The 13,260-nt window shown below is 55.5% G+C and overlaps 1 protein-coding gene across 1 annotated transcript; it reads left to right on the top strand.

Annotated features, from left to right (window-relative positions):
* Nucleotides 1-1,066: 1,066 nt before the first annotated feature.
* Nucleotides 1,067-9,003, top strand: CCDC197 (coiled-coil domain containing 197; the record flags this gene model as incomplete). Its single annotated transcript, XM_084866126.1, has 6 exons — nt 1,067-1,161; nt 2,655-2,737; nt 3,790-3,980; nt 5,280-5,390; nt 6,643-6,753; nt 8,935-9,003. The coding sequence occupies 6 exons, from the start codon at nt 1,067-1,069 to the stop codon at nt 9,001-9,003; spliced, it is 660 nt and encodes a 219-aa protein (XP_084722252.1).
* Between the last annotated feature and the right edge of the window lie 4,257 nt (nt 9,004-13,260).

Here is a 13,260-nt window from a genome sequence, read left to right as displayed (position 1 = left end):
TCCGGGGCCTGGCTCCTCTGAGCCTCCACGTGCTGAGCTCAGCATCTGACTCTCCTTCTCCGGCCGAGGGCTGGGGATGCTCTGGGAAACCTGCAGGCCCCATTGTGACAGGACGGCCCCCGGGCGGGCGGATCCTGCAACAGGCAGGTCACAAGGTCAGAGGCGGCATTGTGACCTCACGCCCGGCTGTGGCTTGTGCTCCCGGAGCGGTGAGTGAGCAAGGCCGCTTCCTCCTCCCGGTGATCAGGTAGGCAGGTCTGATCTGGGGCTGGAGACGCTGAGCAGGCAGCCCTCACCTCCTCTCCTGGCCCCTCCCCTGTGGGTTGGGCCAGGAGACCCCAATGCATGGCTCCCCAGGGAGACTTTAGTTTCCTTTTGGTCATAATTGGGAGCAGCCTGAAGCGAGCGACCCAGGAACTCTTTGCAAAGCGAGGTCGAAGGTCCCTGGCAATTAGACCACCTTCCCAGCCAGCCAGGAGCTTATTCAAAGTGTCTGTCTCGGTCTCCACCCTAACTCGGTCAGCTCTGGATAAGCTCAGAGTTTGTGATGTGGGCTAAGAGCACGCCTGGGAGGAGGGATGGGCGGGGAGAGAGAGACGACAAAAGTGCCTCTCCCTCTGTGGGCAGCGGCTGAGCCAGTCCCGCTCTGACCCTGACCCTGACCATCCTGGGTGCCGTGGAAACCAGTGCCTGCTGGGAGTCCGGGGATGCTGGTGGCCTCCAGACTTGTGGTGATGGGACTATCCGGGGTGGCAGGGCCATAGGCTGCTACAGAATGGCACGTTTGGCCCTTCCAGAGCTGGGGTGCAGCTCAAAGACCCCAGATTTTGGATTTCATGAGCCCCGAGTCCAAATCCAGTCCTATTGTGTGTCCTTGAGCTGGTCACCCGGCCCCTCCGAGCCTGTCTCCCTCTCCGTGCAGTGGGAGTGTATCCTGGCCGCCACGGACTGTCGGGAGCACCGGGAGACCAACGCTGCTGCCCTGCGCGCGGCCGTCACCTTCCTGCCCGGCCCCGTGGCCCGCGGCCTCCAGAGCAGCCTGTGGTGAGGGGCGATGCCAGCGGCCATGGACACAGGCCAGGCGTCCGGCCCTAGCAGTGCCGGCCGCAAGGACAAATGCCTGCAGGTGCTGCTTCAGGAACTCCGCCAGCTCCAGGCCAAGTACGCGCCCCTCCAGGCCCCGCCCGCCGGGCCCCCAGCCTCATGCTCGGTGCCCCCGCCGTGGGCTGAGTGGCTGGGCCTGAGCTAAAATGCCAGGCCAGGAAATGGAGGAGGGGAGGGAGGCATGGAAGTAACTGGGGAGGGGCAGCTGAAGCCAGGGGGCTGGAGGGGTTGGCCCGTGTCCTTTGACCTGAGACGCTGGGCGAGTCTCAGCCCTCCGCAGGCAGGGCGCCCCATCCCGGAGGCAGGGCTGGGGGTGCCATCCTGTGCACCTGTGGGCCCTGCCCCTCTGAAATCAGCCTGCGAGGTGGCCCCCTGGCTCTGAGTGGAGGCCCTGGGTCCTCACCTCCTGGGGGCCCCTTCAATTTCAGGCCCCCCACAAAGGCCTGGATTCGATGCAAATGGATGCATCTGAGCAATTTTTAAGGAAGAAAGGTCTAACCCTGTGGTCAGCAAACTGCAGCTCGCAAGCCACCTGTGGCTCTTTGGCCCCTTGAGTGTGGCTCTTCCACAAAATACCACGGCCTGGGCAAGTCTATTTTGAAGAAGTGGCATTGGAATAAATTTACATTTTTAAAATGTGGCTCTCAAAAAGACATTTCAATCTTTGTACTGTTGACATTTGGCTCCTTGACTGATGAGTTTGCCGACCACTGGTTAGACTCTAGCCCTTCCATCAGGTTCTATAAGCGCTTCCGGCCCCAGAAGGTTGAGCAATGTGGCTCATAGGGTCCCGTGTGCTATTTGCAGGAAAAGACACGTCTCCCCTGCATTTTCCAGGACTGTGTGGAGGAGAAAGTGGGGCCTGAGAGGCAGAGTGGCTTGCCATGTCACTCTGCTGTCACTCAGAGATACCCCCTGTCAGCTCAGCCAGCTGGCAGGAACAGGCCCTACTCTGTCCTCTGCCCTTGACTGCTGACCTTGACTAGGCGCCCAGAGTGGAGACTCATCTTGCTGAGGGGTCCCCTGAGAGTGGGACACAGCTGGGCGGCAGCATGCGGCCCTCTCCCCTCAGGGGATGCTGGGGTTCCTGACCTCAGACTGGGTGCTTATGAGGTGCTAGGTCCCCAGGCCAGTCCCGGACAGCCCGTGGGGGAAGGTCTCTCATGACCCCCATCACAGATGGCCACAGAGAGGCAAAAAGCCTGCCAGGTCACCTCCTAATAGGGGCTCAAGCCACCCAGCACCTGCTCAGCCTTCCGGAGAAGCACCAGAGACCCCCAAACCCCAATATCCCGGCTTCACTCTCCCCGGAGCCCCAGCTCACTGCCTGGCCACAGACACCTCTGACCTCGTTGTGGCTCGGTTTGCTCAGCGGTAAAACGGGGTGGAAAGACTGGAGCCAGTGGCCCACTGATGGGGGGAGGAGTGGCCGGCCAGCACCGCTCTGAGCTGGGGACCCCAGAGGGCGGCCCTGCAGGGGGTCAGGAGCTGGGAGTCTCCCAGTCACAGCCTCACGTCTGGCTCACACGGTCTCTGCGATGTCTCCACAGGCAGAGGAAGCTAAAGAGGGAGGTGGAGAAGTACAAGCTTTTTGAAGACTATCTGGTTAAGGTCCTGGAGAAAATCCCCAAGGGTATGTCTGTGGCTTCCTGGGTGAGGCCACTTCCTAGACTCTGCAGTGGGGCACAGGGTGCGGCCGCCCTGAGCCTGGAGCTCATCTGGGCGGATGCTCCATGCAGGCCGATGCCCCATCTTTGAGATGGGCACAGGGGCTGAGCCAGCCTGCCCGAGGGCCCCTGGCCTGCCAGCACCAATCATGTTGGCTGTGGTAGGTTCTCAAGGTCTTGGTTTCTGAATCTGCACAATGGGGACAGCAACAGTTATGTGGATTAGATAAACACCTCTTTTGTTTTATTTTCATTTTTTTATTATATTATTTCATTTTTTATTTTATTTTTATTTTATTATTTTATTATATGTGTATATATCTTACCATTGTTCCCCCCCACCCCACTCCCATACATGCCCTCACCCCCCCCCCCACAGTGTTTTGCGTCCATTGGTCATGCTTATATGCATGCATACAGGTCCTTCGGTTGATCTCTTATCCCCGCCACCTCTCCCTAACCTTCCCGCTGTAATCTGACAGTCTGTTAGATGCTTTACTGCCTCTGTATCTTGAACACCTCTTTCATAAGCATGTAGCATGGGACCCGGCGTGTAGCTAGCACCCAGTAAGTGTGAGCTACTAGGACAAGTACTGTGTTTGTCTTTGGTTCGTGTTTAGGTATTAGCAACTAAAATGGCACTGGCAGCTGAATGGGTTTTTGTATTTTGTTTTGTTTTATCCGGATTTGTACCAAAACCCACTGAAACAGTGCTGAAAACTTGTTGGGAAAGGGAAGGGGAGACAAACACATATTTATTTGTTTTGTTTTGTTTTGTTTTTTCAGAAGGGAGGGGAGAGAGAGAGAGAGAGAGAGAGAGAGAGAGAGAGAGAGAGAGAAACATCAATGATGAGAGCCATTGATTGGCTGCCTCCTGCACGCCCCCTACTGGGGACTGAGCCCAGCTGGAGTTCTGGGGCAGCAGCAGAAGCCCCATCTACCGTATTAGCATCACCCACGGAAGGGGTGGCTGGGGGCCAGCTCTCCTGCCCACCATCCCACAGCTCTGTCCCCACAGGTAACAGTGAAGGGCGGGAGATGGAGGAGGCCCAGGAGGAGGCCCTGGTGGAGGTGCTGGTGCAGCACTATGGGAAGCTCTTCGCCGTCAGCCAGGACATCCAGAAGCACCTGGAGGCCTTCTCCAGGATGAGCCAGGCCGTCCACCAGAGCCTGGAGTCCCTCGAGGAGAGCCATCGAGCCCTCATTCCGGTAACAGCCGCCTGCAGCCTTGCCCAGAGAGCGGGGTCCTAGGGCCCCCTTCCCTCCCCACCCTGAGGCAGGGGTGGGCTGCTGAGAGGCCTGGGTGGGGCTGTCACTCCAGAGACCTGCTCTGTATCCCTTTCTCTGCCCTTCTGCTGGCTGGCTTGGGGTGTCTCCCGAGGCTCGACTTATGCTCCCAAGGAGTCCTTTGTGGTAGAAAAGCCACGCATTCTGGATCCAGACAGCCTGGTGGGGTTCACGTTCCAGCTCAGCTTTCCTAGATTCATGACCCTGGGCTAGTCCATACTGAGCCTCGGTTTCTTCATCTGTCAAATGGGGGCCATGCAACTCGGCCACTGGGTTGTTGAAAGACACCGAACTCAAACTGTCTCACAGGGAGTGGCCCCCAGACGTCCTCTCTCTGTGTGTGTCCTTCTTGGCTAGTCTTGCAATAAATAGGGCTTTCACCAGGAAGGATGGGCATTCCAGGCAGAGCTGCCGGTCAAAGGCCTGGCAGGAGTCGTGTGCGTGCTGCAGCTGGGGCCTGAGGACAGAGAGGGGAAGGGGACGCCAGCCGGAGAGGAAGGCTGGCGGGTTGATGGACTTCTTCAAAGGGGACCATTGGTGATGTTTGCAGCGAGTCGTCCCCCTGGTGGCAGCACGGAAGACCTACACCGCTTTGCACCTCCTTTCCTTCGAAGAGCCAGGGCCCTCTGTGGGTGGCGGGCAGCGCAATAAGCATTTTACAGGCTTTATCGCCTTCAGATCTCACCCAGCACCTCCTGTAGGTGCTTCTATTCCAAGCGCTGAGCGAGGGCGAGTGAGTGAGAGGAGTGTGTACCTGCAGGGTTGGCTCCTACCTTTTTAAAAAAATTGTAGTATTTTGTTCATCGTGAACTTTTTTGCATTAACTTTGATTTTTTTGAAAAGCATTGCTTTAAAATGTGATTGATCCTGATTGCTGAGGGTATTTTTAATGCCCTCTCGAGTATAACACCTTCGTTGCTGCCCTTCCCATCTTCGAGGTGAGGGAACTCAGGCTCAGAGACGTGAGGACATTGCGATGCCCTGTGTCTCCCAAACCCCGTGGGGCCCGGAAGTGGGACTGTGCTCAGCACAGCGCGGTGGCCGCTGGCAACCTTGCTCCCCACTGTCCTCCCAGCAGCCCCTGAGGCCAGGAGGGCACAGACCGGTGGCTCCGGGTCTGACTCTGGGGTTCTGGGGGCTGAGCTGGGATCCTGTCCCCAGGCTGCTTGGACATGCCCAGTGCTGAATCTCCTGGTGCTGACCCGGCCCTTCTCACCACAGACCCTCAAGATCCGGCTGTGCCAGCTGCAGAAGAGGTGTCACCGCGGGCAGGAGCAGCAGTGGCAGTCGGAACACGATGTCGCCTTTCAGAAAGACACGGGCAGCTATCATGTGAGTCCAGTCTGCTGGCCCAGGGGCGGGGGCGGGGGTGGAGGCTGCTGTCTCCTCACCCCTCAACACACACACACACACACACACACACACACACACGCACACACACGCACGTGCACACACACCACTTACCGGCTTGCACTCATGGCGATGGCTAGCTTTCCAAGAGCTTCTCCAAGACGGGGCAGGTGTCACTTTACCGGAGGGAAAACGGCAGCCACAGAGAATTCGGACCCGGCTCTGCCAAGAACCAGAGCTGGGATCCCTGGCTCAAGCCCAGGGCCCTGCCAGTGCTGGCTGCTGGATCAGTCCTTCTGTCATGCCTGTGATGAGGGATAATGACAGTTAAGTGAGTGGTTGCTGTGCACGGTCTTGGATTGTTACCGGGCAGGGCTTAGCACAAGGCCTAACCCAGAACAGGCACTCCGAACTACTGCTTGGTTGTACCCACACCCATTTCACAGATGAGAAGAGTGATGCTCAGGAGAGCAGGTCATGGTCGAAGTTCGTGACCAGGGCCAGGATTTCTGAGCTTGGGCTCTCTAGCTGCTTCTTAGTGGCCTTCAGAATGTGAACTAGTTACCCTCCTGCCCCCTGCCCCCAGGCCTTGCCCATGAAAAATGCTCGGAACTGTGGCCTTCCAGGCTCAGGGGCTGCTGGGAGGGCGCGGGGATTGAGGCCTGGGACACGGGGCTGCTCTGGGCACACCCCACCTGCGCAGGGGTGGTCATCAATGTAGGACCTTCCCAGGCCCCGTGGGACCCTAATTCGGAAGACATGAAAGCTGGGGTCTGTAGGCTGCTGACCTCCAACCAAGGAGCTCGGAGGGGGCGTGGGCTGGCCGCGGGTAAGAGAGCCCCTCGGGGTCTTTTCAAGGTGGGAAGCAAGGCGGCCGCAGCTGACCACCACCCTGGAGGCCTGAAGCCCAGGACGCAGGCGCTGCCCGGAGCGAGGAGCGCCGGGTGCCTGCAGGCCCCTGCCCCGCCCCTGCCCCAGGTGGGACCACAGGCGTCTCCAGCCAGGAGGGCCCTCAGACCCTGCGGGCGGGAGGGACTGCATACAGCCCTTTGGGAGTGGGGCTCAGACCAGGCTGAGGAGGTGGCTCCTGGCTCCAGGTCACTTCTCGGACCTGAGAGAGCTGGGGTCAGGGGGACAGGAGGCCAGGGGGCAGGGGCCAGGGGGCCAGGGGGCAGGGGATTCTGGGGGAGGGCTGAGCCGCTGCCTCCGTCTCCTCTTCCTGCTCCTCTTGCAGAGCCAGCTGCTCAGCTATTTGCAGGTGACCATCGACAACATGGCCCAGCAGTGCTGCTCCTCTGCCCCTGCCGTGCCCATGGGCGTCTTCACCAAGCTTGACCTGATCCAGGTGACACTCCCTGCTTCCAGCCCGTTCAGGGTGCATTCGTGGTTACCCGCCTCCCCACTAGCTCCCCTCTGCACAGCTGCGTGGCTCCTGGTGCCCATGAGGTCTCAGGGTCTCCATTAGTCTCTCAACAAACTTATGATGAGCACCTGTGGGGTGCAAGGTCCGAGGTGGGTGTCAAGGCACTCCTGCCCTGCCCGGCCTTTATGTGCAGCCCACCGGCACATCACACACTTACACACACTCACACTCACACACTTACACACACTCACACTCACACACACACACTCATACACACACTCACACACGTACTCACACACACATACACACATACACCATGTACACACTCATACAGACAATCACAGGCGCTCTCTGCACACCTCACAATGCACATGAAACATACACTGACACCTGCAAACACACACACCAAAGCGCACACACATGAGGTCACACGTGCGAATGCTGGGAGGGGCATTCCGGTGACTAAGGGAGCTCTGTGACGAGTCCTCAATTTACATTTAAGACTCTCGGTCAAGTCCATGGACGTTTCCCTTCTCACTGCCCCCAGTAGGACCAAACCCCCATCGTTCATAATGCTGATGCTCAGCGACAGAGAACATGGGATCAAATTGGCTCCCACTGACAACAGAGCGTATCTTTTTATTTTTAATCACAATATTGTTGGGATGTAATTCATATATCATTTATCCTTTTAAAGAGCACACTCCGGTGTTTTCTGTATAGAATTGCCTAACCATCATTAGTATCTAATTCCTGGACATTTTCATCACTCCTCACAATACATGTTGCATCTGGCTTCTTTCACTTCATGAATTGTCTTCAAGTTTCATCCGTACAGGAGCATGAGTCAATACTTTATTCCTTTAAGTAACTGAAAACAGTCCATTGTTCGGCTAACCCTCAATTTGTTTAGCATTCATCAGTTGATGGGCATTTGGGTTATTTCCTTTTTTTACTATTGTGAATAACGTTGCTATAAATACATGTGAACATGTTTTCTTGTGGACATGTCTTTTTAATTACTTTGCGTATATACTTAGGAGTGGAATTTGAGTCTTGTGATAACTATGTTTAATGGTTTGAGGAACTGCCACACTGTTTTTGCAAAGTGGCTGCATAATTTTACAACCATATATGAGGCTTCCAATTTCCCCATTTTCTTCGTCAACACTCGGTATTGCCTGTCTGTTGCAATGTAGCCATCCGAGTGGATGTGAAGTGTTTCTCGTTGTACTTTTGATTTGCATTTGTGTTTTCTTGATGACTAGGAATGTTGAGCATCTTTTCATAAGGTGTTTATTGGCTATTTGTGTATCTTCTCTGGAGGAATATCTATTCAGATCCTTTACCCATTTTTAAATTGGATCATTTGTCTTCCTGGGTGAGTTGAAAGAATTCTTTACCTAGTCTGGATACAAGTCCCTTCTACAGTATGTAATTTGAAGATATTTTTTCTCGTTCTATGGATTGTTTTTTCATGTTGATGGTATCCATTGAAGCACAAAAGTTGCTAATTTTTATGAATCCAATTTAGCTATTTTTTCTTTGGTTATGATGCTTTAGGCATCAAACCAAAAAGAAAAGAAAAGCATTGCCTACCTAATCCAAAGTTATAAAGATTTATACCTAAGTTTTTCTAAGAAGTTTGTAGTTTTTGCTTTAGTAGTTAGATTTATTATCCATTTTTTTTATATATATTTTTTATTGATTTTTTTACAGGGAGGAAGGGAGAGATATAGAGAGCTAGAAACGTCGATGAGAGAGAAACATCGACCAGCTGCCTCCTGCACACCCCCTACTGGAGATGTGCCCACAACTCAGGTACATGCCCTTGACCGGAATCGAACCTGGGACCTTTCAGTCCGCAGACCTACGCTCTACCACTGAGCCAAACCGGTTTCGGCTTATTATCCATTTTTAATTAATGTTTGTATATGCTATAAGATAGGGATCCAATCTCAGTCTTTTGCGTAAGAATATTTAGTTGTCCTGATACAATTGGTTGAAAAAAAGATTCTTCCCCCATTGACTTGTCTCCTCGCCCTTGCCAACAACCAATTGCCCAAAAGGAGAAGTGCTAGCTCTGGACTCCTTTCTAGTCCACTGATCTGTTTGTGGGCCTGGTGCCAGCACCGCACTGTCTTGCCTCCTGTGACTTTGCAGGAAGCTTTGAAATCCATCGGTGCGCTTCATACAACCGTGTTCTTCGTTGAGGTTGTTGGGCTCTTCTAACAGGCACATCCTGCGTCTCGAGCGGATGTTTGGTGGCGGGATTTCAGGCATGGTGTGACCAGAGGCCCAGTAGCACCAACAAGGACCTGGCCTTCCCCTGCAGCCCCCCAGCCCCTGCCCCCGTCTGCCATCTTCAGGACTGGCTTCGTCCCAGGTCATGACTTGCTTCCCTCCCTTGAGGTCGGTTCAGTGGAGACATTCACACGGGACCCTTAGCTTCTCGGGAACACAGAGAGCCAGGTCCCTTCTCCCGAGTTGACGGGTAGCTGCTGTCAGCGGTGAGCAAGCTGGCATCCTGGTCGAGAAGCACTTGTTTAAGAACGTCCCAGGACGTAGCAGGGCCCTCTGTGGCATGGCGCTGAGGCACCCTTCATGTTGAAGGCACATAACTGGCACCCCCGGGGCTTACCTCCTTCAGCTGCAAAAGGAATGGTGCAGTTTTCAAGAAAGGTACGTGTGTCTGGATAGTTACAGTGTATTCATGTCATCTTCCCACAAGAAAGTAATGTCAAGGGCTCCCAGTGGACTCCCGTACGAATCACCCCATCTCGTTTTAGAGACACCTGCATGCGCTCAGCATTGTGCTGGGGGAAGCGATGGGGGTGGGGGCAGATAAAGGGTTACCTGGTCCTCAGGAACTGGGTGCCTCTCGGGGAGGGAGGCCACGCAGCCAGGGTGTGTCTTAGGGAGGAAGCAGTGGTCAGAGGCAGGCAACCACGTCCAAGAAGCCGCACGAGATCTAGACTCTGAGTCCTCCAGCTCGGCCCCCACTGGGCTGTGCAGCTTCAGGCAAGTCACTGAACCTCTCTGAACCTAGGTGTGCTCCTTCACCTAGGAGCAGATTTTGATGGTGCTGTGGTCCCTGGGGAAGTGGTGTCAAGCATAAAGGATGAGAGATTTATTTTTTCCTCCTAGAAATTTATATTGGACAAAATGGAGACAGTGAAATTTATCTTACTGCGCATGGAACCCAGAGTGTGCTGGACAGACGGCAGCCACAAGGACCAGCGATGCAGAAGCCACCCCAGACCCTTCAGGAAATGTCCCCCGAGGCAAGCTCTCATCCCAGGGGCCTCCTTAACCAACACCGAGACCTCCGAGTGCCCCTGCCTGCGCTGACCCACAGACCGCCACCCAGCGGCCAGCATCACGACCATCTCCTGACCTGCGTGGCCTCCTTTTCTCACCCCCAGTGCCCATGAGTGGGTGGGAGCCCGCCTGAGGGCAGTGGGCGAATGGGTGGGGTCCCAGGGCCAGCTGGGATAGGGTGCTGGTCCCCCCTATACTGGGGGATTGGCAGGGATCAAGATGAGGTCTGCCTGGGACCATGGGGACGAGAGGGGGTTCCTGAGTCAGAGGCAGCAGCCAGGTGGGATGCCCCAGGCTGGAGACCAGCAGCCAGGAGCCAGGACGGTCTTTGTGTCATTGGTGGGTCCACCTGAGGCCTCGGAGCTCCGGCTGGCTGTCGGGATGTCTGAGTCACAGGAACGCTTGTAAGGAGCCGCCCAGAGCTGCAGGGTGCAGGGGGCTCGCCTTGCATGCAGCAGGCTGGGGAGCACAGTAGCTGAGGGTGCTGAATTGTGGTGGGGGCCCTGGGGGAGTGTCATCACTGGCCCCAGGATCTGAATACCAAGTTGGTGCCTTCTGCCCACCCCTGAGGGCCCCGGAGATGCCAGGAAGCAGCGCTAGTCTCCGGGAAGCCCTGGCTCGGCCGAGCCCCTCTCGGCTGGTCGTCCCCCCTGTGAGATTGGGCGAGAGGGTGTCTCAGGAGGCCCCTCTCCGGATTGACATTCTAGGTCAAGGTTGGAAAAGCTGGTCTGCACGGAGGGCGCTCATTTGGTTTCATTGTGTCGCTGGGGTCAAATCACCCTGGCCTCCCGCACGCAGCTGTGGAAAGAATTCAGCGCCGGCGGTGAGAGCCGGTGCAGGGTTAGGGTTAGGGTTAGGGTTAGGGTTAGGGTTAGGGTTAGGGTTAGGGGTTAGGGGTTAGGGTTAGGGTTAGGGTTAGGGTTAGGGTTAGGGGTTAGGGTTAGGGTTAGGGTTAGGGTTAGGGTTAGGGTTAGGGTTAGGGGTTAGGGGTTAGGGTTAGGGTTAGGGTTAGGGTTAGGGTTAGGGTTAGGGTTAGGGTTAGGGTTAGGGGTTAGGGTTAGGGTTAGGGTTAGGGTTAGGGTTAGGGTTAGGGTTAGGGTTAGGGTTAGGGTTAGGGTTAGGGTTAGGGGTTAGGGTTAGGGTTAGGGTTAGGGTTAGGGGTTAGGGTTAGGGTTAGGGTTAGGGTTAGGGTTAGGGTTAGGGTTAGGGTTAGGGTTCGGTGCAGGGAGAAGCTGAAGGTGAAGAACTGCGGTAAAGCAGCAGCTGACCTTTCAAAGGGGCATTTCAGAAAGGACGCTGCTCCTCCCTCAGCAAACACGGGGTCCGCTGTACTCCGGGTGCTGCTGGGAGAGGGGGTGGGAGACTGCGGGGGGCGGGGGAGGACTTGGCCACCCAGGTCATTGGAGGAGCTGAACGTGATTGACAGGCGGCTGAGTGCGGTCAGGGGGTCTGAGGAGGGAGCATCCTCCTGCGTTCCTGATCTCCCGGGGCTTGGGGCCAGGAGCGCGTCTCAGGTCGGGCTTGAGGCAGCTTTCAGGAGGAGGAGGATGGGAGGGCTGGAGGAGGCGAAGGAAACACAGGGGCAGGACTCCCCGGGGGGAAGAACCTGGCAGGCAGCCGAGCAGGCGGGCTGGGAAACCGTGTGGAGCCCAGAGGCCAGGCTACGAGGTTGGACTTCAGAAGTCACACGTGGGGATGCCTCGCCCATCCGGCTGCTGTCACCAAAGACGGCGGCCTGCGAGGCTTAAACAGCAGACATTGGTTTCTCAGTTCTGGAGGCTGGGGGTCCGAGATCAAGGCGCTGGAGGACTGCCCCGTTCACTGGGCTGTCCCCTGCTGTCCTCCCACCGCGGTGGGGAGGGGGCTCTCGGCGGCCTCTTCAGCGAGGGCACTAATCCCATTCCCGAGAGCAGAGCCCTCAGACCTCCTCGCCTCCCAGGCCCCACGGTTATATTGGGGGTTAGGATCTCACCATACGAATGGGGGTGGGGGGGCGTGAACGTTCAGTCCATTGCAGAGACCCCTCACATTCACGCTCACAGCTCACTTTCTCTCCCCACAACCACTTTCCAGAGACCTGAGTTTCCCACTAACCTCCCTGTTACGTGGGTACCCGCTAGGCCAGGGATTCTCCGACCTGCACACGCCTCAGGGAGGCTTGTTGCCACGGGGCGTGGCCCCACCCTAAGGGCTCCCAGGGCCGCACTTTGAGAACCACTGCCTTGGAGTCATGGCCAATCCAGAATGCCTAAGCTGGGGTCTGACCCGCCTGGAGCACATCTCCCCCTGCCAGGACTCCAGGTCCCCATCTGCATGAGGGGGTGCACCTGGCATTCTGGGAGGGCCGCCCCCCCTCCATCCAACCTGCCTGCTCCCCTGGGACTGTCCCGCCAAAAGCTGGACGTCTGTCTGGCCATCAAGATACAGTTTCACAAGCCCCCAGGGCCGTGGTAGGCAAACTGCGGCTCACGAGCCACATGCGGCTCTTTGGCTCCTTGAGTGTGGCTCTTCCACAAAATACCACGACCTGGGCGAGTCTATTTTGAAGAAGTGGTGTTAGAAGAAGTTTAAGTTTAAAAAATTTGGCTCTCAAAAGAAATTTCAATCATTGTACTGTTGATATTTGGCTCTGTGGACTAATGAGTTTGCCGACCACTGCCCCAGGGGGTTCTGATGCAGACGGATCTCCAAACACAGGCAAGAGATACTGGGTGTTGACACATCAAAAAGGAGAAAACCTGGTCCACATTGGCCAGCCTGGTCTTCAGCTGGGAAGGATGTTGGGAGCATGAAAACAACAGAGTGACACCTGAAAGTAATTTGATCACACACACACACACACACACACACAAAAAAAAAAAAAATATATATATATATATATATATATATATATATATATATATATATATATATATATATATACATACACATCTACTGCTCGGCCAGCCTGGCTCAGTGGTTGAGCCTCAACCTCTGAACCAGGAGGTTACAGTTTGATTCCCAATCAGGGCACATGCCTGGGTTGCCGGGTTCGATCCCCAGTGTGAGGTGTGCAGGAGGCAGCTGATCAATGATTCTCATCATTGATGTTTATCTCCCTCTCCCTTTGTGAAATCAATAAAAATATATTATAAAAAATACATTTATCTCAAAACACACCAAAATATT

Source organism: Pipistrellus hanaki (assembly GCF_964339955.1).
Source record: "Pipistrellus hanaki genome assembly, chromosome: 1".
Taxonomy (NCBI): Eukaryota; Metazoa; Chordata; class Mammalia; order Chiroptera; family Vespertilionidae; genus Pipistrellus; species Pipistrellus hanaki.
The sequence above is the reverse complement of the archived record's forward strand: the minus strand, read 5'-3'. Positions and strand labels throughout refer to the sequence as shown.